Below are 27884 nucleotides of genomic sequence, written 5' to 3' on the forward strand. Positions count from 1 at the left end.
AACTTAAGTGTGATGATTCACTTAACAACTGTTGAAAAAAAATTGTAAAATGGGGCAAAATTCACTTAGAGGCTGTCTTGCTTAGCAACATAAATTTGGGGCTCAATTGTGGTTTTAAGTTAAGGACTACTTGTACATTCCTATTTTCCTAAATAAGCTTGGACTATGCTAGTATTCCTCAAATTAAAGTTGTATCAGACCTGAACTCCTTTCATCTGCATTTTAACAAGCACAATCCTTATCAAGCATGAAGTAAATGAGTTGAAGCAGAGAGAGAGAGAGAGAGAGAGAGAGAGAGAAAGAAAGAGAGAGAGAGAAAAGAGAGTGAAAGAGAGCTAGAAAGTGAAACAGAGAGAAAGAGAAAACTAGAGAATGAAACAGAAAGAAAGAGAAAAAGAGAATGTGAATGAAATAGAGCTAGAGAGTGAAGAGAGAGAGAGAGAGAGAGAAAGAGAAAGAGAAAGAGAAAGAAAGAGAAAGAGAGATTTTGCTGTAAGATTCCTGACTTTTAAAAAGAATGTTGTCAGCTGCCATCTTTGCAAACCAGAATGCCTGTGGATAAAGGAAATCTTTTTGGTATGAAAAAAAAGTCCTTGAGAAATGGTTGAAAGAATGGAGCATATTTAGTCTGTAAGATAAAAAGGCTGACAGAAACCTGGTGAACAAATGCTTGATACTTGCCACTTTTCCCAGCGCACAAGGCTAAACCCAACAGCATCAGTTATGAAAGAGTAGATTCCAGATGAACTTCTCAAGAACTTCACCATCAAGCCCTTGAGTCAACAGTGGCTTGGCGGCGAATTTCATGTAATGGTTGGCCTAATTTTAACATTCTTATGCCTGAGATTAGTTCAGAGCTTTGTAAGTATGATCTGGGAAAGAAGAAGATGCCAAAAAGAAGAAAATGGAGGTATTAAAGAAAGACTGGTTGTTCCCACTCACTGTTGGTCACCATATGTCCCACTTCAGAAGATGATCTCTCCAAGAACATGCCCTTCAATACTGAAAGAAGGTTGCCATCTCTTCTCTGGAATAATGGCCTCCAACAAGACCCCACATATTATTTGCTAATCATGTATTAGTTCCCTTACATCAAAGGATCAGGTTGGACTAAATGACCTACATCGGTGGTTCTCAACCTGTGGTCCATGGATGGGGACATGATGTCACAGGAGGTCCATGAAGGCTTGAAGAAATGTTATGATTTAAATCTTAAGTCTTGGGGGTCGGTGGCCACAAAAGGTATTTAAAGGGGACTGTGGTGAAGAAACAGCTGAGAACCACTGAATTACATCATCAATGCACAACTAGTGGTCCTGAGAAGATTCATACCCCTGTATTTAAATCTCACATCAATCAAGCCACTCATTGCCTCTGATGAAGTAATAATCTGTAGCTCACAAAACCGATGCCTTCAAATAAAAGTGGATAGACTTAAAAGGTGCTTCTAGACTGATTTTTTTGGGCTACTTTTTTGGTTCGCTTCCTGCAGTCTTTCAAAATCACATGTTTGACTCACTCAAATTGCCCAGTTCCACAAGGCCAGATTCTTGGCTTGACTGGCCATCTTATTAAATCTTCCTTCCAGAACTGTTGAATTCACTCAGTTCAGATGTAGCATGTGGCCATTTTTCTATGCTGTGAAACCATTTTATGTTACTTGAGGTTTTTTTTTTTTTTAAGGAAACAATGGGGATATATTTTAGAAAGCAACAATGGAAGCCAACTTTGGTAATGGGAGCAATGTGGCGCTCTCATGTAACCCCCCTCCTGCGCGAGCTGCACTGGCTCCCAGTGGTCTTCCCGGTGCGCTTCAAGGTTTTGGTTACTATCTTTAGAGCACTCCATGGCTCAGGACCAGGGTACTTACGAGACCGCCTCCTGCCACCAATAGCCTCTCACCGACCAGTTCGCTCCCATAGAGAGGGACTCCTCAGGGTGCCGTCGGCCAAACAATGTCGACTGACGGCCCCCAGGGGGAGAGCCTTTTCTGTGGGGGCACCTACCATCTGGAACGGGCTTCCCCCGGAGTTACGAAACATCCAAGACTTACGCATATTCCGCTGCGCCCTGAAAACATTTCTATTCCAACAAGCTGGTCTGGCCTAACTCTCCCTTTTTAATTGGCTTTTAAACTGGCTTTTAAATTGGGTTTTAAACCTCTTTAGATAAATTTGGATGTTTTTAAATCTTTGAGCCTAAATTACTTAATCTGTTTCTTAATAGTTTTTAACTTCTATAGGTATTTGTATTTATTATGGCTGTTCACCACCCTGAGTCCTTCGGGAGTAGGGCGGTATACAAATATGAAAAATAAAATAAATAAATAAATAAACATTAATCTCAGAATTCCTACCTGGGGAGCCAGGGGGTCCAGGGTCTCCTCCAGGGCCAGAAGATCCCAAAGGTCCAGTAGGTCCCTTCAAACCTGAAAAGCCAAAACCCACACAAGTTAATACAGCGTAGACATAAAGAGCCTATGATTTTACTTATTACTTGCTGTTTATATGTGGACTGTGAGCTAATGCACTGGAGACAAATTCCTTGTGTGTCTGATCACACTTAACCAGTAAAGAATTCTGTTCTGTTGTTCTATTTCTATTTCTATTCTGCTTAATAGCCTCACTAATGCTTTTTTTGTCTAGTTGATAGTGGAGATATCATGCAAGCATAAATTTCTCAAATGTCATTTATCTCACTGAGGGATGCCTAATTTATGGCCTTCATGGGCCCCCCTAATTAACCAACCTTTATTGGGACCCATTGAATTAACTAAGATTGTACCAACTACATTTGGTGGGAGATCTCGGTAAAAAGGCCAAAGTGTTAAGAAAAAAGGTCAAGACAGAAGAAAATGGCCTATAATTTCAACCTTCATTTATTTATTTATTTATTTTATTCAATTTGTATACCGCCCTTCATAACGGTATAGACCTCAAGCAAGAGGAATTTTCTAATATTTTCTCAATTACATTAGGTTGCAAATGCAATTTTTAAACATGAAATTGCTGATATTTTAAAAACTCTCCCACTCTTTTTCTCTGAGATTTTTGGGTGGAAAGTTGGGAAGCATTCATCCTGGTTATTCTCAAACTTATGGGTTTGGATTTGCTGACATAGGGCAAACAAGCTGAGCTCTAAAGAATAGATAAAACCACGGAGAACATCTTCCAAGGTTGACCTCAAATAACCATCCAGCATAGGGCAAATATTGTTCTGAATACCTGGAAATCCTGGTACTCCTGGAACACCTGGGTCTCCCTTCATCCCGTTCAGGCCTGGACGTCCAGGTTCACCCTGTGTCATCACAACAATGGTTAGTATTTCCATCATCAAAGAATATCAAAGAGAAACAAAGCAAGTCAGTTGAGAAGCAAAGGAGAACATGCCTTAATGATCAATGGGGAATTCCTCAGTGAGGAAAAGAAATTGGATAAGCAATACAGGTTAGGTAAGTACTCATCATCCATCAAGGGATACTGAAGCACCGATCCAGGATATACTGCTTAATGGCTGTGGTGAAGAGCCATTATGTTGCTATCAACCTAACTGCAGTCACACTTGATGCTTATCCTTTGAAAAATATTTTTTGATGGGTTCCATCAGAAGAGCACCTATACCTCAGCCTCTAGGGGAGGGTACTCTTCGTCTCTGAAGAGGTAAAGGTCAATTTAGATCCAGTGCTAAGTATATGTTGCTGCCTCATTAATAAAAACATGTATTATATGGTTGGCGTCTTTCAGATGCCGCCAAGTACAATGAATGTGCCAATACTAGATCGGAAGTACCTTTCCTGCTTCTGATACAAATAATGCAGACTCATATGCTTCTGTTATTTTCAAGCAATCCTGTGATATCCAGACAGTAGAAGAGACCTGAACATCTGAACCATGTCGTCCTTCAGAATGATTTGAAATGGTTCTTCTGAAAATATCCTAACACAGGCCCTTGCTTCTGTCCTTCAAATTTGTTTTTGGAGGCAGACTTCCTACAATTGTTCTGCTTGCTTTCTTATGAAGTTACCCTTCCAGATAAACAACTAATTACCACCCAAGTGGATGGGATTTGTTCACAAAAGGGTATAAAATCCCCCCCACCCACCTCTTGGTTCCAGTGTGTTAGAAACCATCTTTCTGCCGCTCCCATTTTTCACTTACCGACTGTCCAGGTGCCCCTTGATCTCCCTTCAGTCCGGGCAGTCCGGGCTGACCTGTCTGGCCGGGGTTTCCTTTTTCTCCTTTCACTCCCCCAATCCCGGGTGGTCCACGGGGTCCTTCAAGCCCAGGAAGACCTTCAGGTTGCAACACAGAATTGGTGTGTCAGTGCAACGTCACTCTCTTTAGAATCAGCACTCTCCTCTGTGCGGTCTTGGGCTAAAAGACCACGCCCTTCATGTCTGTGGGCCATTTTATGTTCAAGGTGAAGCCCAGCCAAGGAACGATCTGCCCAGCTGTTGGGGTGGTGGTTATGGTGATGCTATATCAATTTATAATGCTTGGTGCCTTTTGAGCATCGACTGTCCAAGGAACATTTGATCTTTTCTTATTGTATTCAATTGACCATTTCTTAGCCTTTGGGCTGAGATCAAGTATTCTTTCATTATTTTTATTCTACATGGGGAATGGCCAGGGAGGAGGGAACACTGATTTTTGGGAAGACAGCATGGAGAGGGATTGCGGTAGTACAAAATTGGAGGGCCCTATCATTTCCTCTTGAAATGTATTTATAGAATCCTTGGATTGGAAAGGAAGTTTGGGTCTTCTAAGCCAGGGGTCTCCAACCTTGGCAACTTTAAGACTTGTGGACTTCAACACCCAGAATTCCTCAGCCAGCCAGCTTTGCTTTGCTGGCTGAGGAATTCTGGGATTTGAAGTCCACAAGTCTTAAAGTTGCCAAGGTTGGAGACCCCTGTTCTAAGCAGAGTTGTGTATATCGCTACAGAATTGTAGGAAACTATGGCAGGCAACCACAGGGAGTTCAGAACTGCCACAAAAAAGGATTTAGGTTGGGGGTTCTGCCTCACCAACCTGGAACCCCAGGTGATCTCCTGAGGCCTTGCAGAGTGTAAAGAGATGGTGCAGGAAGAGGTGAGAGGAACATCATATATCTTTGGTCGACATTCTCATATCAATGAAAGCAACTTTAATATTGTTTGGTCAATAAACTCAACAATGGGCCATCTATGGTTTCCTCTATCTAAAATCAGCAGACAAAACTGGGGACTAACCAGCCCATAATTATTAATGAAATGGTATCGATGAAGATAAGGAGAATGGGCACGGGGGGGGAGGGGAGGAGGAACAATCCCAGATATTTGAGGCAATTTTTCCATTTTGGTTTAGTCCTTCCTCCTTTTGTTGAAGTCAATTCATTCACTCACTCATGCATGCACTCACTCACTCACTCACTCATTCATTCATTCCAGGCATTTCAACAAATAGAAGCTGATCGTTAATTGTTTAACATAGGAAAGGTCTTTGGCATCTTCAATAAAAATTGAGATAAAAGTACAGTATATGGTACTTTTCATGTTTTAAATCCATTCTATTACAGAATGGCAGAATGTAGATACTACTATAAAAACATCAAATCAGAATTTGGCAATGTGATATACTCCTGATGAATTATAGGAGCTGAATTACTATAATATTCAACTGAGACGGCCAGGAATTGGACAAAATTGATTTAAATGAATTAACTGGGTGTCTGTCCTGAAGATGTTGGCAATTTCTGCCATATGAATATGATTTTCTTAAATTAACCAATTAGTTTAAGTGTTCTTTTTTTAAGTTTGACTGAAGGGAATGTTGATGTCATGAAATGTTTTCAACCATAGAAGTAGAAGGAAGAGATAGCATATATCAAGGGGTAATAATCCACCAAACCCAGCTTGCCTTTTAAAGACTGAAAAATTAATACCAACTGGAAAATTGTTGAGATAACAATAACAACAACAACAAAAGGTCTGGTAATTGTTATACCATGTGAACAGAAATATTAAGAACATTAATAACAGTATAAAAAAAGTATAATCACAATTCTTAAAACACCACAAGGTTCTGCTTAACAAACTCCCCTCCTCAAGTTGTAATTAAATGCAAAAGTCCCAGTTGAAAAACCTTTTTTCAATAGAATTAGGAAAAACAGATTTACTGTTTAGGTTCCACATTTTCAAGTGACAATACATAAATCCAGAACCTAAACTTTGTTCAACTGTAACAATGGTTAACAGAAACAAGCCAGCTTTGTAAAGTATGGTTGATTTAAAGTACCTAATGTCCCCATTCTCAAAGTTTGCATAACACGCACAGGGCTAAAATGGAGGTGGGTTGAATTATGAATCAATGTATCATTGTAGGAGAAAGAGTAACAGAATCTAGGATTGGAGTTAGAAGAGGGATCGGTCTAGAATCCCTATGTAGCCACAAGTGAACTAAGTCCAATTCTCTTGAATTCTGTTGACCCGTATCTAACTCCAAGCTGGTGCTGTTAGTTGAGAAGATTCCTGTGCAAAGGCTATGTAACAATAAATCAATTTATTTCGATCTGCAGGTATGAACCTCATCTTTCATACCTGACAGTTGTGTTCCCACAGGAGATGTTTTGAAATTGGCTTCTTCAATAAAGCATAGTTCAAGCTAATCATGGACTGGTTTAAATTGGATATGAGCAAAATAGGGAAAGCTCCTGATTTTTTTATGGCCACACCGGTCTATGTTAATACAGGGTAATGTTAAACCATGATTAGCTGTTATATCTTATGCAACCAGGATCTAAGTTAACAGCAAAATAACATTATCAAGCAACCAATACAGTCAAACAAACTAGCCAAGTTAAGAATCTAACCTGGAGGACCTGGAAGAGTCAGAGTTCACCAAAGGCCAATGTTCGTTGTTAGGGGGAAGATATGAGATATAACAGTGCAAAACAAGACGACTAGTTAGAATTAGCATTCATGAGCTGATACTACAAAGAGAAAACCTATCTCACCAGCATATTTTGTATTTACAGATTGCAAACGTGCATGCACAGACACCCTCCCTCCCATCACATCAAAACATACCATGTGTTTCTACACAAAATAATTTAGATATACAACTTATTCTGGTGATAAGGCTGCTACAACTCATCAAAGTCAACCTTGGTTGACATTCTACTGAGCAAGGCTCAATATCTGTTAGTTTCAGGTAAACAACAAAGGCATCTATTTTTGTGACCATTTCACTGACTTAGCTGGAGAAGGGATAACCTGGTTGAAATCAATTAGAGGTACAGGAAAGCCTTAACTTACTTAACTTCACTTAGTGACCATTACAATGGCACTGAAAAAAGTGACTTATGTTTTTCACATGACCGTTGCAGCATCCTCATGGTCACGTGATCGAACTTTGGACACTTGGCAATTGTCTCGTATTTATGACGGTTGCAGCATCCTGGGATCATGTGATCCCCTTTTGCAACCATCTGACAAGCCAAATCAATGGTGAAGCCAGATTTACTTAACCACCGTTTTAGTAACTTAACAACTGCAATATATAACTGTGGCAAGAAAGGTCATAAAAATGGGGAAAGATTCATTTAACAAATGTCTCACTTAGCAACAGAAATTTTGGGCTCAATTGTGGTCGTTAAATTGAGGATTATCCGTACTTGTTCCAGTGATCTTGGAAATGGTTATCTAAGTTCTCCAAGACTGTATGATTTATTGGGGCATAAGAAAGGATCTTAACAGATCCACTATTTTTGAGGCTCTCGGGAACAAAAGGTTCATTTTATGAAGCTTAAACTATCTTGAAGATTTGAACTAAAACAAATTTCTTTTGCATTGCCATTAAGACAAGAGGCCAGGTATTTCTCTTGTAATCATCCTGAGTGGGATTAACTAAATTTTATTTAAGTTAAGCCTGATATGGCAGAAAATGATTAGGAACTGTTATCTGGTTTATAGGCTAGACTGCAAAATTTTAAAAAAATCTCAGAAACTACTTTATTGCCAAAAATCATCATAGAATTCCAGCTCAATTCAAAGATAATGTTCCTTTTGCCCATGTTAATTAATACATGGTGATGCTAATAGTGATGCTATTATCAATACTATTGATCAGGTTTGCCTGATACGCCAGTTGCGCCCCTTTCTGAGTCGGGATTCCTTATGCACAGTCACTCATGCTCTCGTCACTTCTCGTCTGGACTACGCTAACGCTCTCTACATGGGGCTTTCCTTGAGGAGCACCCGGAGGCTCCAACTGGTCCAGAATGCGGCCGCGCGGGTGATCACGGGAGTGACATGGTGCTCCCATATAACACCTCTCCTGCGCGAGCTGCACTGGCTCCCAGTGGTCTTCCGGGTGCACTTCAAGGTGTTGGTTCTCACCTTTAAAGCGCTCCATGGCTTAGGGCCAGGGTATTTACGAGACCGCCTGCTGCTACCGATAACCTCCCACCGGCCAATACGCTCTCACAGAGAGGGCCTCCTCAGGGTGCCATCGGTCAAGCAATGTTGGCTGGCGGCCCCCAGGGGGAGAGCCTTCTCTGTGGGAGCACCCGCCCTCTGGAACGAGCTACCTCCTGGAATACGGCTGATTCCGGATCTCCGCACTTTCCGTAAGGCCCTGAAAACGTTTTTATCTCAGCCTGGCCTGAATAAGTTTTAGGGTTTTTTTTAGTTGTATTGCTAGGGGTTTTAAATTGGGGCAGCCGTTTAATTTAATTTATTTTTAATTATTTTAACTTTTATATTGTATGTTATTTTAATTCTCGGCTGTTCACCACCCTGAGTCCCTTCGGGGAGAAGGGCGGGATATAAATTTAATAAATAAATAAAATAAATAAAACACTTGAATATAATGCAAAGTTATATTTACTATGTATTTCTTTTAATACTTAAAACATAGCTGCCAATTGTTTCTATAATAGGTTTATGACATCCATTCTGATCTATACGCTTCTCTAAAATAGTGAATAAAGGATAAAGTGACATGGAATTGATACTCACAGTTTACAGCTTGTCAGTGAAATATGCACAAAAATATAAAGAATCCATGCAATTTATCAACAATAAATTAGGAAATACATATGCATAAGTTTCCATCCCACTTGTTTCTCTGCATTCTTGGTTGATCTTTCTATATTATTGCTAAACAAAAGATTAGACTAACCAAAACTTTCTATTGCAAAACAGAATCCAAGTTTTGCTAAGCCTTTCACAAAATACATAACAGAAAGCAACCAATCTTTGCTGCTTCACCATTTTCCATTTCCTTTTCCCATTTAATTAAACTGCACTTTTAATGAGCCACAGGGGATTGCTCTATTTAAGTAATAATTTAGATTCAGAACTTTTCCATGGCTGCGGTCATGAAGATTTGTTTCTGAGAAGATATCTTAGCAAAACTTTCAATATTTCTTTTTATTCCATTTCATACAAATGTGTATGCCAAGTCAACTTTGTCCTACAGAAATATACACACACAATATGATTTCATCTCATTAACATTATCTTACTACCAAAAAAAAAATCTAGTTGCAATTAGAAAACATAAACTGAAGCCAAAACCTTCTTAGAGCTAAATGCTCTGCTTTTGTTTTTAACCCAGAATTGAGTCTGAATTCAATAGGGATTTACTCCTAGATAAACTTGACAAAAGAGCAGATCCATTTTATTACAGCCTCGTCCAAACTGGACGACTCTCAGTATAAACAAACAAGACAAGAATGGCAGTGCAAAGGCATACAGTATGTGATTCCAAATGCTAATAAATCATGTTTATTGCTTATGTCTATGGAGATTCTCAGTCATCCAGCTCATGGTTGTCCCAAAGGTGCTTTTTCAAGAGGCAACTGGAGTTTCTGGCTTTTCTCTGAAGATGTTTCGCTTCTCATTCAAGAAGCTGAAGAAGCTTCTTGGATGAGAAGCGAAAAGTCTTCAAAGAAAAAACAGAAAGTCCAATTGCCTCTTGAAAAACCTTTGGGGTTTATATCTTATGTTATGGCAAATATGATCATGCTCACAGCATCACATTGATTCTATCAAAAACAAGATGTTTATAAATGGTAAGTAAACATGCTTCATTTTCAATCGGGTCACAATCTTTGCAATTTGCGGGGTAAATAAACCACACATTTTTTAAAAAATGAATTAAAAAGTGTAGGCAAAGTGTAAGATATTTGTACAAATTTAGACCATAATATTTTTCTTTCAATTTTAACGGTATTTCTCAACCAAACTTCTGCCTTTGCCTCATTATACATATAGGATAGATTGATGACTTGGCATACTCATTCTGGAGAAGAAACCATTTTTATCCAAGACAAACATTTAATTTCATGCAAAAGGTATTACTCTAGAGTTAATGAGCTAACCTGTGGCACCTGGAAGGAGGTGATCAAAAGTTCACCAAGGCCATCATTACAAAGAAAAATATCAATATAGTTAGACACATAAACAAACTGATATGTTTTCACAGCGATCCATCTACATTTCTTTTTTTAACAATTCTATATGTACACCAAACTGTCATCATGATCAAATTTTTTTTTTTTTTTTTACAGTGGAAGCCTCAGCCCCATGGAAAAAAAAATATTTAGGTTGTTCACGGGATGCTGTCTGGAATAACTGCAAGTTATTACAGGTGGTCCTCAACTTACAACCATTCAGGACGTTTGAAAAAGGGGATTTACAGCCTGTTCTGGCACTTAAGACTGTCACAGAACCCCCAAAGTCACAGAAACAAGATTTGGGTGCTTGGCAACCAGCATGTATTTACAGTGGTCATATGGTCACCATCTGCCAGTCAGTTTCCAACAAGTAAAGTCAATGAGGGAAACTGGATTCTCTTAATGATCACGTGGATCAACAACTGCAGTGATTTGTGGTTTAAAAAAAGTCATAAAATTGGGCACAACTTACTTAACAAGCAACAGAATGCCTGGTTCCAGTTATGATTGTAAGTCGAGAACTACCTATATATCAAAAGCATCTCCATGTTAGGACTAGCTGCAAGAAGTCAGCCCAAAGTGCAACCCCCCTACCAATTATTGAGAAGCGCTATCAACAAAATAGCTTGTTTTATGTATCTAGTTCTCTTTCTTCGTGGTTGCAACTGCTTTCTTGTCCAATCATTATTCAGTTACATTCCAGGGGTTGATTCCATCAACAGTGGACCAATTGAATTTCCTTTTACTCATGACAACAGTTTGGTCTTCACCGACTGGCAGATGCATGGTAGCATGAGATGAACACCTACATTCTACATGCAGTGAAAACAAAGATGATTGAAACAATGCCACAGCGCCATTACTAGCACTTCCTCTTAGTCACAATCTAAAGTGACAGCATCTTCATCTAATTAAGTCTTCTCCCAATGTTCCTATATGAAGGGAAAATGTATGTGTTGATGTTGTCTTCTTCAAAATTGAATCAAATTCTTCTGCGGTCATGTGGAACTACCCCACAACAGAGCTCTTCTTCAAACGCCTTGCATTTACTTCAAAGGCATTGATGAGAAGTCCTAGATATATGTTCTACTGCTTTCCTTGATCCCCAGTAGATACCAGGCTGAATGTTTGTCTGAATGCTTATCCTGGGTGACTGAATGTTTAACATCTAACTTATCTGATGTCAATTCTTTAACCTGTAATTGCACAGCTAAGTTTATATCCGGTTAATGAGCTATTATCATCATCTTCATCCTTGTTGTATAATTATATTTTATATTCTACTTGTATGCCCTCTTCAGGTTTTTGTGGTGGAAATATATTTCTGGGATAAACAGATCTTAAAGAACTTGTAAAAGTTCTTTCTCTTATGTAAAATAAGAACAGAATTTTGGGATGTTATATTAATATTTAACCAAGGTCAGTTAGAAGCCAAGAGGAACTCTAAAGGCTGAAGGCTAGGTTGGAGTAAAGCAATGGCAAACCACTTCCTTATATCTGCCAAAAAACCTCCATGAGCATACCCATCAAGACAGCAAAATCAAGCTTGATTTAAAGCAGTGTCCCTCAAACCTTTTGGGCAGCAGGGACTGGTTTCGTGGGGAGAGGTTTTTCCATGGACCGGAGAGGGCATGGTTTCACATGCTGCCTGCATCCTGTAGATGGGGCTTTGCTTGTTTGAGGGTGAAGATTCGTTCTCCAAACTTGTAGGTTGGTTTCTGAACATTTCATTATCAGGCTAGGTAACATCTTCAGTGGAGCTTAAGAGATGTCATTGTCGGTGTTCTTCTGTTTATAAGGGCTTTGTGTAGTCAGTAGGTCTTATGATGGGTCAGATGTGGCTCATCAGTGGGAGTCTTGTGATGGGTCTTGTTTGCAAGGCCTGGTTTCTGGCATGCCATGGCCCAGTGCCAGTCCATGGACCGGGGGGTTGGGGACCCCTGACTTAAAGAACATCTTATTTTAAGATGTTGTAATTAAAATTTTAATTTGTGAGCCACTTTGAGTAACATCAATTGGCAGAATGGTGGTATATAAATCTCACAAATAACTTATTAAAACAAACAATTTATACTGTATGCATGTGTACTAGGAAGAGACAAGATTTCGTAATGATGCCCAATCCGTTACATTCTTTAGAACTCATTCTATCATTTTAGTTTTTGAGACTAAAACCATGTTATTCCGCCAGGCTGGGCTATCAATGTAAAGATTTTAAATTGGTTTTAAATGGGATTTTAAATTTGGGGTTTTATAAATTGGGCCCATTATTTAATAATTTTAATAATTTTTAATTTTGTCTGTCTTTGTGTTTTTAATTAGGCTGTACACCGCCCTGAGTCCTTCGGGAGAAGGGCGGTATAGAAATAAAATGAATAAAATAATAATAAATAAAAAATAATAGATGTCACAACATTTTGTCCAGGTTCAGGTACAATTAAAATGCATCTTCTATGGTCATAAAGTGTCATCACTAATTAAATGTTACCAACTGTCAGAAAGTGTACAAAAAGTGTCAATTACAGCAGGGTCTCCAAACTTAGCAACTTTTAAGACTTGTGGACTTCAACTCCCAGAATTCTTCATGCTGGCTGAGGAATTCTGGGAGTTGAAGTCCACAAGTCTTAAAGTTGCCAAGTTTGGAGTTCCCTGAATTAAAGGCCAGTCTAAATAACCCTGAATCATCTACAATGGCTACTCTAATAACTCAGTTGTCATATTGCTAATGAATGCCAAAACAGGACTGTTGGACATATAAAATAGCATACAAGTTAAAGCACTTTCTCTAAACTTGCCAAACATCGTTCCACACGTCAGGCAGATTTTATCAGATACCAGTAACGGCTCGGTGGCATTTATTTAACATTATCACTTATACGTAGGAACCACAAACAAACAAGCTGGACGATGACAGAATGAAGATGAGATGGGATGCATTGCACCTGCTGGAATGGAGGACACGGTGGGGTAAGAACGAGCATTAATGATGAGCATAACCCAAACAAGGAGGAATAAATGATGAAAACTGAACATGCGGTGCTGCTAACATGAATTTGATTTCCAATGGTCCTATGAGCAGTGTGAATTATCATTCGGTGCACAAGATGAATTTCCTGATCAGGTGGCATCATGGTACAGGCAGCCTGGGCAGATGCTATTAAGGTTGATTGAGTGCTTGGCTTGATGAGTGCTGTGATCACATGCAGAGCCCATTTAAAATTGGGAAAATTTTGCTGGCAGTTTATCAGCAGATTCTATCATTGTGTCTTGACATGGATAATGCTTGTCTTTTTCAGGATAACTTCACCATGTCTCAAAGGCACTGAATATTAAAAGTCTGGTCAGATCATCAAAAACATCAGTCTGGAAAGGGCTGATCAAAACGATAGCCCGGTAAACCAATAACCTGCCAGCAAAATATTCAGTGTATAGACCTTCTTTTTCTTACCTGGCCGTCCTGGTATGCCTGGTGGCCCAGGGCTACCCTTAGGTCCTTCTGATGGTGGCCCAGGAAGTCCTGGAGGACCTTCTAAGCCCTGAGCGCCAGGAAATCCCTTGGCACCCATTTCTCCTTTTAAACCAGGGAGTCCTGGAGGGCCTGGGGGTCCAGAGAAGCCTGAATCTCCCTTTTGACCTATTTGTTAAAACAAAGAAGGAGAGAGGTATGTAAAAGGATCAGCATTCCAGAAAGGCCCTTAAATTGCTGTTGAAAAAAAAAAGAGAGATGCTAGAGACCCCCAGAGTATTTGATGATGCAAGCTGAAAAACTGATACCCAATATTTTCTGATATCTCCCTCCCAGTAGCTCCCATCTGTCAGCATTCTCAAAAAGACCAGGAACATCCAAAACCATCCTTCAAATTTGCTGCTTCCATTATTTTCACCCTAGTTTATATATGAGGAGTTTTTTTATTTGTGGTTCACAATTTAAAATGGGTAGTGAAACAGGTTTACAGGGGATGTGAATCAAAAGTAAAGAAAAAAATATTCATTAGATTGTTAAGCAAAATCTCCTAGATGGCTAGATGCAAATTTTATGTACATATTTCAGTTTTAAAAGAACAACAGAGTGGCAGAATTGGAAGGGACCTTGGAGGTCTTCTAGTCCAACTCCCTGTTCAAGCAGGAGACCCTATACTATTTCAGATAAATGGCTGCCCAATCTCTTCTTAAAAGCCTCCAGCTCTGGAGTACCTACAACTTCTGAAGGCAAGTTTTACATTACTCTCAGACAGAAATCTGGATGAACCTTCCAGATATTTTGGGTATATATCTCCTAAGGTTTGCAACCAACATGATTTTTAACCAGGCATTCTGAAATTTTCAATTAAGAGTATCTTAACCAGATTCCTTAATATTGCCAATCTTGGAATGCCTGCTTAAAGAGTAAGTAATGGTCGCAAATTTTCAGAATTTGCAACACTTGCCCTCTCATATCCAAATGTCAACTTCATTTCTGTCTCCAAAATGAAGCAATCATCTAGATGATGGTCCATCAGTTCTAGGAGCCAGGGAGAAAAAGCTTTTTTCCCCTCACTTGGTACCCAATTCTGAGATCTATTATGAAACAATGAACTTTATTTTTCATTAATAAATAAAATTAAATCTTTGCCTGCGAGTCCTGGGAGGCCTGGAGGTCCGGGAAGTCCAAATCCTGGTTGACCTGAAAGAACACAATCACAATGGCAAAGTTAACAATGCAATTTTGTGTTATGGATCTTTGCCAAAACACATCAACCTTTCAACCGATGGATTCATCATCATTACAGAGATGCAAAAGGAAAAGGAAAGCATCAAGTAGAAAAAAAGGAGGCTCACCTGGTTCACCTTTCTGCCCTGCTGGTCCAGGGATGCCATCACGCCCAGGTTGTCCTTTTTCCCCCAGAAGGCCTGGAGAGCCAGGGCGACCCAGTTCACCTAAGACACAGAAGAGGAGAATTGCCAACAATGAATTCTCTTGATGTTCTAGAAAAATAATCCAAAGATCTGCCTTCTGTAAATACTACAGTACCATTTCTAATGCACTTCATAATCCAGACAAAAACAATTCCCTGTGTTTCTACAGACCTGATTTAGGACTGGAATTGTTCACCTATCACAGAGATGACCACTTCAGCTGTTCTTCTTAAACGTTTTAGGAAAGGAGAAATTGAGAAATTTCACATAAGAGATGTACAGCTAGCCCCAATTATGTACAAACGATGAAATGTGATTTGTATTCGCTCTTGCTCCTATCCTTTATGTGGATATTCATGAAGATGTAGATCAGATTATCAACTCTAAGCTACACCCCTGCTGTAGGCAGAATTCTCCACAAACAGTAAGGACCACGCAGCATTCACAAACTAAATCACAGCCCAGGTTTATATCAGGCAAGCTAATCCTGTTCTCTGCAAACTAGGATCTCTAATTTAGAGAATAAGTTGCAACCTAAAGACAACCTAACCAACCTAACCTAACCTAAACCTAACCTAACCTAACCAAACCAATCCAGCAAACCAAAAGACTACCTTACCTTACCTAACCCAACCCAACCAACCCAACATAACTAATCTAACCAAACCTAACCTAGCAAATGTAAAGACTACCTAATCAACCTAAACTAACCTAAACTTAATCTAACCAACCCAACTCAGCAAACCAAGACTACTTAACCTAACCTAGCAAACCTAAAGACTACCTAATATATCAAATCTGAAAACTACTGCCTACTTCCCACCATTTGTAAGCCATCCAGAGTCACCTCTAGACGAGATGGGGGACACACAAACCTAACAAATAAACTAGTAAATGCATGTAATAAATGTGCTCAGGCAAATGCTGATGAGATGTTTTTTTTCTCTCATTTTTAATTTACTTAAAATTTTGCTTTTTCTTTTCTTTAAATGTTTTCTTCAAATTTGGAAAGTTTTTACTTGTCAAAAAACTAATTGGGAAGAAAGGAATGGCAAGGAGTAAGATTTAAGCAGCATTGTCCCTTGAACTTCATTTCACTTGGAAGAAGGGAAGGTGTGACCCAAACCTCCTTCTCCTCAGTAGTTCTCAAATTTTTCTTCATCATGGACTGCCTTTAAATACCTTTTGTGGTGGAGCCAGAAGATTTAAATCATGACCTTTTTTCAAGCCTTCGTGGACCCCTTGTAACAACATTGTGGCTCCACAGAGGTCCGCGGATCATAGGTTGAGACCCACTGTACTAAATCAAAGGCTTTTAAGATAGTTCAAGACAGGTAAATCAACCAAACAAACTTTTACCTATTTGATATTTTTCAGCACCTACCTGGAGGTCCAGGTGCCCCTGGAACACCTGGGCTTCCTGGAGGTCCATCAAGACCTTTTGGTCCTGAAATGCCTGGTGACCCTGTGAAAACAAAACCATAATCTGAAGGAAGCACAAGACAACTTCAGTAGGTATCAACATCCCTGAACTGGAAAGACAGAATTGCTGATAGAAGAGAATATTTGTAGCTCAAGGTTGAACGATGGGGCTGCCTGAGATTGGTTGTTTTCTTGCTGATGTTTCATTACCAACTAAGTATCATCATCAGTGATCGAATGAAATGAAAAAATGAAATAGAATCTTCTCTGATTAGAAGCAAAGAGAAAAGTAGATCCAGATAAAACAGCTGTGCCTATTCTCAATTTATGGTGTTTATTAAATAAGCCAGATTTTAGTAATCAAGCCAAATGAAGATGGTCTATACAGGAACCTCTGTCTTACATGTACAAGCCCCTCACTTCCTTCCATTAAAGCAATCCTTTTGATTCCTAAGCAATCTGTTTCCATCACAGCTGGCTATGATGCAATTTGTAAAATATTAACAAGTTTTCTGTTCTTTTTCCTTCCTTATCCCTTCTCTTGTCTTTTTTGGAACACAAAACCCTTGGAAATGGGCCTTTCTGGTTTTAAACTTCCATAAACCACTCCAGAAGGCTTTTGAAGTTCAGAGCAAGAAAGAAATAAAACATTTGTTTTCAAGAAACAGATTAAAGTTTTAGAGAAAGAAAACTAGCAGAAGGTACACTTTTCAGCTCAGCAACTGGATTGTCGAGCAAAACTCAAACATTTTAGAAGATGGGGTGACTTCCGGTTGATATCGTGGCAGGAACGGCTGGAAAATAGTGGAGCTCCGCTGGGCTCTGTGAAATGCAGCCGGCAACTGCTTGCCGGGATACCCTACAGGTCAAGTCACCCTGGAGGGGTAGTGAAGAAAGTAGAGGTGCTTCATCGATCACAAGGAAATCGCAATTTCCTCATTGATCCCAAGAAAGCTCTCCCAAACAGTAGCAGGGATGACCCTGAATGGATGACAGTCAGCTGTTTTTACATTCTGTTGAATGCTGAAATTGGGAGCAGGGGAGCCATCTACTGGAGGAAGAAGATTACTGCAATGTGAGAAATTTGAATGAAAGTGCTAAAAGAAGAGAAAACAAATAACACCTGGAAGACTATTTGACCTTGACTTTATCTTAGTAGACGATCTGGAGGCTTGGAATCATTTACTGAGCTGTTTGGAGATTTTTAAAGCAAACTGTACTATAAATACCAAAACCTTATGGAATTGTTCATTGAAAGGTGGATTTGAAAGATCTGAGGAAATCTGGTGGGCCAAGCTGGATTTGATTCACTAACATCATTTGATAGATCATCCTATGAGGCAAAAGAAGAAGAAAAAGAAGAAAAGTGATAGAAAGGGGAGAAAAAAGAAAAGAGGGGAAAAAAGAGAAAAAGAAGAAAAGATAAATAAGACTTTAAAATTTGGACAATTGGGAAGGTGTAAACTGGAAACTATAAAGATTGTAAAGTATAAATTTATAGCCTTTAAGGACTAGAAAGCTAGAGGATTTGGAGGAATAATTCTGGGATTGATAAATTTTATTAATAATTCACTTTTTTGGAGTTTTTAGATAGTGGGATACTGGAATATTAGAGATACATTGAGTAATTTTTAATATATTAATTTGGTACAAAATAACTCGGCAGGAGACAATAAAGTTCTATGAAGAAATGTTAAGGATGGCTAAAAGTTTTTATAAAAGTGTGACCAAGAATCATAAAGAGATGATGGGATTGTTTAAAGATAAAGAAGTGAGTGTGGAAGACCCTCAACAAATGGTGGGAAAAGATTAACAAAATATTCAGAAGACAGATGAGAAATCAGAAGGAGTGGGTGAGGAGACAAATCAAAATAAGCTACAAGAAAATAAAAACAATGAAAAGACAATAACAATAAATACTAAGAATCGAATAGATAATCCCTTAAGAGTTTACAATAGCACAGAGAAAAAAAAGGAAGACTTCCCAAAAATAATGAAAGGATTATGGATGAGTATCCAAATGATGCAGCAGAAGGAGATAAGGGGTAAGGCAGAGGGAACATTCAGTCTATGTAAAAACGTTAGAAAGAAATATAGGATCCCAAGAGAAAAATATAAAAGAATCACCAAAAAGTCATCTCTCAGCCATTTTAAAATTTCATCATTTATTTATAATAGAATTTATTATAATCACAAATATACCAAGGTTAGGAGGTTGAAGACTGTGATTAGGCATATTTAAATGTATTATTATGACTAACAGTGTGTAAAAAATATATTGGAATTCATAGCTTTTCAGGATTACAAATTTAGGGGACTTAGAGATATAATCCCGGGATCGAATGAATTTGATTAATAATTGGTTTTATTGGTGTTTACAGAAAACTGAGATATTGGAAATATTGTGGAACTTGACTAATACTTAAAATATTAGGATTTTTTTTTTTTGTAGGATATTGATTTAATAGGGGTCAATAAACACATTGTATGAAGAAATGTAATTGATGTTTAAATATATTTTTGGAGAAAGCGAAGTATCATAAAGAGAGAATAGTACTGTTTAAAGATAAAGAGGTGAATATGGAAGAACCCCAACAAGTGGGGGAAAAATTAAGTACCAATTGGGAAAACAGTATTATACATATTGATAAATAAAAGTGTATATTATAATTATAATGAGCATATTAAGGTTAGAAGTTGGAAGATAAAACTATGCATATTGTAATTGTATTATTACTGTCAGCACTGTGTAAAAAAATGTATTGACCCAGTCATTACACTGTTCACAAATTATGTTTGTTGTTAAAGAAAAACTGCAAATAAAACATACACACACAAAAAGATGATGGGGTAATTGACACAGTAAAGAAAGAAATACAGGTAGTCCTTGACTTACAACCCCAATTAGGCCCAAAATGTCTGTTATTAAACAAGATGGTTGTTAAATGAGTTTTGCTCCATTTGCCACCGTTGTTAAGTGAAACACTGCAGCTATTAGGTTGCTAATCTGGCTGTTAAATGAATCCGGCTTCTCTCTTGGCTTTGCTTATCAGAAGGTTGCAAAAGGAGATCCCATGAACCTGGGACACTCAACCATCATAAACACGAACCACTTGCCAAGCGTCCAAATTTAGATCATGTGACCATAGGGATGCTGCAATGGTCGTAAGTATGAAAAATGGTCATGTCACTTTTTTTTAGTGCCATTGTGCCACTGTAACTTTGAACAGACACTAAATGAATGGTTGTAAGTTGAGGACTACCTATAGAGAGGACTTGCTTCTCTATAACTGCTTTAATTCCCCTCATTTCATGAAAGATGTTTCCAATTGAAGGCCATCTAGATAAGAGTCCCAAATCTCTGGAGGGTGCTGTAGGAGCCCAGCACATCTGGAGGACACGAGATGGAAAGAAACCTTCACAAAGAATATAAGCTCTGGAAAAAGTATCTGTTTCAGAAGCAAAAGAAAAAGAAAAGAGAAGAAAAATGAGCCATGTTAAATCAATTACCTGGGAATCCAGGAAGGCCAGGTTCACCTTTTGCTCCCAGAGTACCTGGTGAGCCAGACAACCCCGGATTTCCAAGAGATCCTTTAGGGCCTGGAGAACCAGGGTAGCCAGGCAATCCACTTTCACCCTGGGGGAAAAAAAATAGCATCTTTTTAAAAAAGGAAAATCTAGAAGCTGAAGAAGAAGGATGAGAAGCACAAGGTTTTCAAGGAAAAAAACCCAGTTGCCTTTTGGAGTAGCACAGGGCAATCTTGTCCATGATTATGAAAAGGTGCTCTTCAGTACTTCTGGAAAGAATGTTGGGCAACCTACCTTGGGGCCAGGAGGACCTGGAATACCAGTGCCTGAAATACCAGGATCCCCCTTGTTTCCCTTCAGTCCAGGTGATCCAGGAGAACCAGGCTGGCCAAGACGCCCTGGGATGCCTTGTGAACCTTTTGTGCCAGGGGGACCTGTGCAAAACAGTGAAAAAACAGCAGATCATAGCAACTCTGAGGCAGTGTATATAACCATTGTGGATCAAGGATCACACTTTACAAATAGAGTGGCAAGGCAAGGGTTGGAGAAGAATCAAACCCAGATGGATTGAATGAGATGGAATACCAAGCACACAAGAGAAATGTGGAGTTTCTGCACCACAGAATCACAATGCTTTCACAAAATATAAAAAATGGAGTGGCTAATGTTTAAAATACTCATTGCATGTTGTAAATCTGGATGACGTAAGAATTTAAGGAGAAGTTTCATGGATTAGATCACAGATCATTACCCAGTCCAACATCCTGGATTCCCAGTTGTATCTGGGAAGAGAGATATCACCATGTTGGCTCCCTACAGCATGTATGCTGCTTCTAATTCAGGGTTCCCTAAAAGCTAACTTGATTGATAATCACTGGTAGGTAGAATCTCCATAAATTTCTCACATCCCTGTTGAAAGCCATCTGAGATCCTATCTATGCCCATGCCATGTAGAGGCAATTTAGCAGCAATAGCACTTCGATTTACTGTATATACAGTAAATCAAAGTGCTTTACAGCCCTCTCTAACTGGTTTACAGAGCCAGCATATTAACCCCAACAATCTGGCTCCTCATTTTACCGACCTTGGAAGGATGGAAGGCTGAGTCAACCTTGAGCCGGTCAGGACTGAACTCCTGACAGTGAGCTGAATTAGCCTGCAATGCTGCATTCTAACTACTGCACCACCGCAACTCTTCAATTTACATAGTTGAAATTCAGATTTGACAACCAATCTTCTAAGGAGCTTTTTCCAATCTTTTGCATGATCCAGAGGTATGGATCTTCGACTTCCTGGTATGGGATTATTAGAATTGAGGCCCAACACATCTGGAGAGCATTAGGTTATGGAATGTTTTATTCTGAAACATCCCCTTTTTCACGATACAATCCTACATTTCTTGTCAGGCACAAATGATCAGGACCATACATTCAGATTTATTGTGCAAGCCTATACGCAAGAATCCAGTCAACTAAAATTCAAATATGAATTGGCGCCAGATCTTCAATGGAATTCAAGGAGCGGGGCTGGACTTTGATCATTTGTGGCAACATAAGGAACCTAAGCTGATGACACATTTAACTCCCCCCTTCCCCCCAGCTCTGCTTACTCTTGTCCTACATCTTTCCAGTCAAGGAATAAAAGACTGAACTTAAATGTTTCCAATTATCAAAACAATCTTTAGTTCAATGAATGGTTGGAAGGAGTGGGGAATTCTTCTGAAATCGTACCTGGCAGTCCCATCTCGCCATTGGCACCTTTTAATCCAGGGGGCCCAATTGGTCCAGGGGGCCCCAGAATTCCAGTGTCTCCTTTGGGACCTATTAAAACAGAATTACGGTTACTACTTTGATGGATTTCCATGCCATAAACACATAAGCAATAAGAAAATCTTTATCAGTTGTAATGGCCAAGTTCATCCATTGTCCTTCATCAAAACTGGGAAAGCCATGGAATGAATTAGTACAACGTGCAGATATCACTATTGTCATTAGTAAACCAGGATTTAGTGTTTTGTGCAGAGCTGGTCACCATGGCTTGGCTTGATGAGAAGCTGAGCTATTGTTACAATATTGAAACAGCATGCCCATTCAGAAAAGCAAAGGGTTGGTTGTCTCTCACCTGGCAATCCAGGTGCACCTGGCTGTCCAACTGATCCAGCGGGCCCTGGGTCACCTGGGATGCCGGGATAACCCTTCTGACCGGTCAAACCAGGATTACCTTCAAGGAAACAAAAGGTTGAATGAGTAGTCTTCATACTTAGGTATGACTTAGCCCAGGGGTCTGCAACCTTAAACACTCGGAGAGCCATTTGGACCAGTTTCCCACAGAAAAGAAAACACCGGGAGCCACAAAACTTTTCCTGTACCTGACTATTTCCTGAGCGGCCACAAAACTAGCATATATAGTTGAATTAAAGATTCTGTTTTCTTCGGAAACTTTTCTTTTCTTGGATTTATCCATGATTGGCCTACTGGGGATCGAAAAGCTTAATAAATTGCGCTTCGGTGGGTGTCGCATATTGGCAGTTGTGAGGCATATTTTGAGCAACAGGGAGCCACAGCAGAGGGACAAAACAGCCAAATGCAGCTCCAGGGCCATGGGTTGATGACCCCTGACTTAGCCAAACAAAGACATGTAGCAAAGAGTAGGTGCCACTTTTTGTTGAGCTGGCGAGGCCATAAGTATCATTTGGCTCGATGGTGTTTTCTTACTTATTTTAGTTGTTGTTGTTGTACTAGTATTTATTTATTTATTTATTAAATTTCTATACCGCCCTTCTCCAAAAAGGACTCAGGGCGGTGCACAGCCAAAGTAAAAACAGAGCATACAAAATTTAAAAACAATATTAAAATAATTAAATATTATTGGCCGTAAATTAAAATAACCCAATTTAAAATCAATTTAAAATTAACTCAAGCCAGCCCAGCTAGTTGAAATAAATAGGTTTTCAGGGCCCGACGAAAAATCCGGAGGTCTGTTATTGTACGTATCTCTGGGGGAAGGTTGTTCCAGAGGGTGGGCGCCGTCACAGAGAAGGCTCTCCCCCTGGGGGTCGTCAGCCGACATTGTCTGGCGGACGTCACCCTGAGGAGGCCCACACTGTGCGAGCGTACTGGCCGGTGGGAGGCTATTGGTGGCAGAAGGCGGTCTCGTAAGTACCCCGGCCCTAGTTGCCATTATTATCTCTTTTTTAATTAATTCCCAGACTTTCATGTACTAATCAATAATTCTAAATCTGGTTCTTGAGATTACACCCAAATTTAATTTTCACTTTTCAAAGGTTCTTTCTAGCTTCCTCCGTTCTTATGAGACAATAGCGTGGGAAACTAAAGAAGAGGGTTGAGGGAAAAGTGAATATTCTAGCAATCCATCAGTTAATTGTCTCTAATATTAAATATTTAAATATTTGTATATTTGTTGTACTAATAAATAGGAATCACCCAAATTAAATATAAGGGTTTAATCATGTTGTTGCATTATTGTGAGTTATTTATCGCCAAACTGAATGCAATATCTACTGGAGAGCACAGAAAAGCCGTAACCATAAGGGGAATAATAGTGACACAGTTCCTTTTAATGATAAATTTTAACTGATTTGCCTTTCTATTTAATTATATATTTGTATTTTATTTTCTATTTTGTTCCTAGCTGACTTGAACACAACCTGTGGTTTAAAGGATGTAAATTCAAGAAAATAGAGTTCTTCAGAACTTCTGTGAAATAAACCAGGTTTTGTTCATTTAGGAATATCAGACAGGGAAGTACAGATTAATATTCATTTATTTGTTTCTCATCTTCCAAATTCTTGGAAATATATGACTGATGAACATTTTCTAGCCATCTCGATCACTTTTTCCAAGAACAAATATTCTTAATGCTTAATTCTTAATTTAAGAGGAATATTTACCCTGAGAAACAGGAAGGGAAGAGAAACCTATGGATTAATGGAAGTTCTGAGACTGAAGAAACACCCACCTTGTTAACACCCAACTTTTTGACCCCTATTATGTGGAAGGAACACAAAGTGAATCTTTTCTTACCTCTCTCTCCAGGTTCCCCCTTTTCTCCTTTGGAACCCAGTTGGTCAATATCAATTTTTCCAGGAGCTCCCGGCAAGCCAGGTTCTCCTTTGCTGCCTTTTTGTCCGGCAAGTCCTGGTTGACCTGATTGTCCTGGTAAACCATCATTGCCTAAGCAATATCCAAAGCACATAATGTTTCTTGTTAATTTGGAGTGCACTGACTGTAAGCAGTCTGTAAGCCCCAATAAAGTAAGTGAAAATCCATTATATCCTTCACATTATCAATTTACCACATTAGAATGACCTTAAATCGCCAACAACTACGACAGATAAAGCATTCTTCATCAGGGTGACATTCCTCTAATCTCATCCCATCCTTGTCCATTTCATTTCCAAGCCAACCACAAAACTTTGGTTTGAGTGATTATTAACTGGACCACCTTCTCCATCAGGGCTGGATGGAGGTCAGTTCTGGTTTAAGGTCAACATTTTGATACAAAAGACCTTTCCATCATAGCTTATTATTGCCGATTACACATTTAGGTCTAAATAATGTCAGCAAGTAAAGGTGTAGGGAAACTTTTAGGGTGCACATGGATTTGGAATTTTGAGAGCATTTTGTAGACTTCTCTCACAAACTGGTTACCTTAGATCATAATCAGCCAGAAGGCAAATTGTTGAGCTGTACCAAGATGCTCTGAGATTTTCTGCCATTCCATACTTTTGTTGAATTGAGAAGTGGCCACAAAGCACTAAATTGCACACTGCCACCATGTTTATTTTCAAAAAATATATACAGGGCATGTTAATACAATGTTATTGGGAAAAAAATGTCGATGTGATGGAAGGGGAACTTGACTTTGAAGCATGCTAGCTTTCCATTGTTTTTTTTTTAAAAATGAAAAGGATATAGAAATATGCATGGATGCCAAGAGAAGCACCTATTGACAACAACTTGTCTTGAAAAACTTGCAGGATGTGTCTGAAATTAGAATTTCCCTATCTAGAGGCAATATACCAAAAGCATACTTGCACTTTTGCTGAGTTTAAAGGATTAATTCTAAATTCTAGGGATGGAAAACAAAGAGACCTCTTACCTTTGAGCCCAGGGAAGCCATTTCTTCCAGGTGATCCAGGTGTTCCTAGAGGACCAGGTGGCCCCATCACGCCCATCTCGCCTTTGCCTCCTGGAAGCACAGCAGAAGCAGTTTTATTTGGAGCCCTAGAATCACCAACTTTCCAAATCTTTTTACTTCCTCACTTTTCATCCTGAAATTTCAATCTGAAATTTTTGGCAATAGCAAGGCAATTGGCTAATCTCTAATTCAATATCTCTTTAACCTTGGAAGCTTTCAGATATGTGGACTTCAACTCTCAGAATTCTGGAAGTTGAAGTCCACTCTTCACATCTTTAAAAGCTGCCAAGGTTGAGAACCCGATGCCCTCTCGCTTGTGCTCAAATAATTCCCATTTTTCTGTTTGGTGATCCTATTTAATTTGGATCAGCTACCTTAGGAACATCATGAGCACATGGGAGGGCCATGTTGCTGACTCTGCAGCAGAAATCAGAAAAGATTTAACTCTCCACAACAAGATGACGCCTCCCTTGCTTCAATGAGAGCAGCATAACTGAACATAACTGGAAAGGTTTTAATTCTTTGAGGGCTTCCAGACTGTAAGAAACGTGGAAATGTTCTCGGCCCATCACCTTTGAAATGAGTCAATGCTTTGATTGGTGAAGGACATCTCCCTACTGTTTTCCATTCATCAAGACACCCTGTTATGAATTTTATGTCTATGCAATTATCAGACAGTATTGTAAAATGAAAGCACCTCCTATCTACACAACCACAATAGCACAAAATATATTTACCTGGTATGCCTGGAGTTCCATCTCGTCCTGGAGAACCGGGGGAACCTGGTCCACCTGGAAGACCAGGTGCTCCAGGAAAACCTGGGTTGCCCCTGTCACCTGGAGGACCAGGAACATCAAATCCTGGTTGCCCAGGATCTCCTTTCTCGCCAGGGATGCCTTGAAATCCTAGGAGAAGTTGTCAGAATACAAATCCTTTAATTATAGCTTTCCCTAAATCAGTTGTTAGTTCATCCTTTCCTCACCTTCATGCTTTGCAGGTATTTAGTTTTTAACTGCTAGAATTCCTCAGCAAGTATGGTGTCAGCCCTGGAGGCCATCTTTTTCTTTGGATCTTCAGGGCTGCCACACTTAGTGCTGTGGGATAAGGGGAGAGGGGGTTGCATGGAGTTGGTGAAGATATATAGCTATAACAACATTATTTTCTCTGGGAGTCAAGGACATTTAGCCTGAACCTGGAGAAGCATGACTGGGGAACATCTCCAGTTGGGATGGTGGATTGATTGGACCATGTGATGGGCATGTGGGTGCATGGGAAGGGACTTTGACTTTCCTTTGGGTGGGGAAAACCTGGAAGTTTTCAGATTCGGGTTTTCCCAGATGTGCCAATAGGACATCTCTAATAAAATGGAACTTTGAGGAACTGCTGGCCTTGGAGGCTTCCTTGGTTGGGGGTGTTACTTGGAACCCTGACACATGGTGTCAGATCCACCCCCCCAGTCAAGAAAGACACATGGTGATTCTTCTAGGTAGATTTCTTTATTGTTCCACACTATAGACAGAATCTTGCCAGACTGAAGTAGATTAGCACCTACACCAAGCATATACTTTGGAAAAAGTTAGGGAGTGATTGTGTTTACCCTCTTTCTCTCACACATAACATCTGGGCTGAGCTGCCTCTTATTCCTCTGGAATACATCCTTCCCTCCTGGGAATCTAGACTACATTCCCTCACACATGGTTATTGCTGAGAATTCTGGGAACTAAGATCCAAATCTGAGAAGTACACCAGGTTGGGGGACTTTGCCTACATAAGAAACAGGAATTTGGACAGTGGTTGCAAATTGTGTCATAAATAATTCTGGTTTTAAGATTGGCCCCCTTAGCCTCAATTCAACAAAATCTACAGCTCAACAGATTTTAGTGATAACCCATTTTTTTGACCAAACTCTTAGAATTTAGTTTTGAAGATATGGAATACAGAAAAATCAATGTAAACCTACTCTAGAGAACAGACTTTATAAATGATCAACATATTAATTGTTGTTAACAAGTAGAAATTGGGGGATTGATTCTCTAAAGCATTTTAACTGCACTATTAGTGGTTGGAAATGTCTAAAAATATTTGGAAATTCACTTTTCTCTCCAATGACTTTGTATTCCAGCTGGGCTATTGATCTGTTGATCTGAACCAAAACCAAGATTGTGTTTTACACAAACCAGATAATACTCGTCCTGCAAACCAGACAATATTAGTCTTATTGTTTTGATTTAATCTGCAATTTTCCATAGTACTGTACTAAGAAAAATATTATTTTAAATGCCTTATGTGAATAATCTATTTTAAAACAAGGTACTGTGAAGAAAACTGCACTTATTCACCAGCTCCTTGGAAATTTGCCACTTACTCCTTACAAATTCAACTAAACTCTACATGTTTTGAGAAAAGACAGTGAAAATTGTCTTTTGCTTTGAGGGGGACAA

At 39.2% G+C, this 27884-nt stretch overlaps 1 protein-coding gene across 1 annotated transcript in view; it reads right to left on the reverse strand.

The window, feature by feature from the left end:
* Positions 1-27884, reverse strand: part of COL4A5 (collagen type IV alpha 5 chain) — a 133426-nt gene that overhangs the window by 8535 nt on the left and 97007 nt on the right. The window contains exons 31-44 of the mRNA XM_034435040.2: positions 26181-26348; positions 25405-25494; positions 24327-24476; positions 22405-22503; positions 22014-22103; positions 20578-20717; positions 20266-20392; positions 16718-16798; positions 15256-15354; positions 15050-15100; positions 13886-14071; positions 4158-4291; positions 3225-3297; positions 2357-2428 (exon numbers count right to left, since the gene is read on the reverse strand). Coding sequence (XP_034290931.1) covers positions 2357-2428; positions 3225-3297; positions 4158-4291; positions 13886-14071; positions 15050-15100; positions 15256-15354; positions 16718-16798; positions 20266-20392; positions 20578-20717; positions 22014-22103; positions 22405-22503; positions 24327-24476; positions 25405-25494; positions 26181-26348 — 1560 coding nt within the window. The remainder of the gene's footprint in view (positions 1-2356; positions 2429-3224; positions 3298-4157; positions 4292-13885; positions 14072-15049; positions 15101-15255; positions 15355-16717; positions 16799-20265; positions 20393-20577; positions 20718-22013; positions 22104-22404; positions 22504-24326; positions 24477-25404; positions 25495-26180; positions 26349-27884) is intronic.

The sequence above is a fragment of the Pantherophis guttatus genome, chromosome 12, assembly GCF_059756535.1.
Source record: "Pantherophis guttatus breed Tessera chromosome 12, ASM5975653v1, whole genome shotgun sequence".
In the NCBI taxonomy this organism is placed as follows: domain Eukaryota; kingdom Metazoa; phylum Chordata; class Lepidosauria; order Squamata; family Colubridae; genus Pantherophis; species Pantherophis guttatus.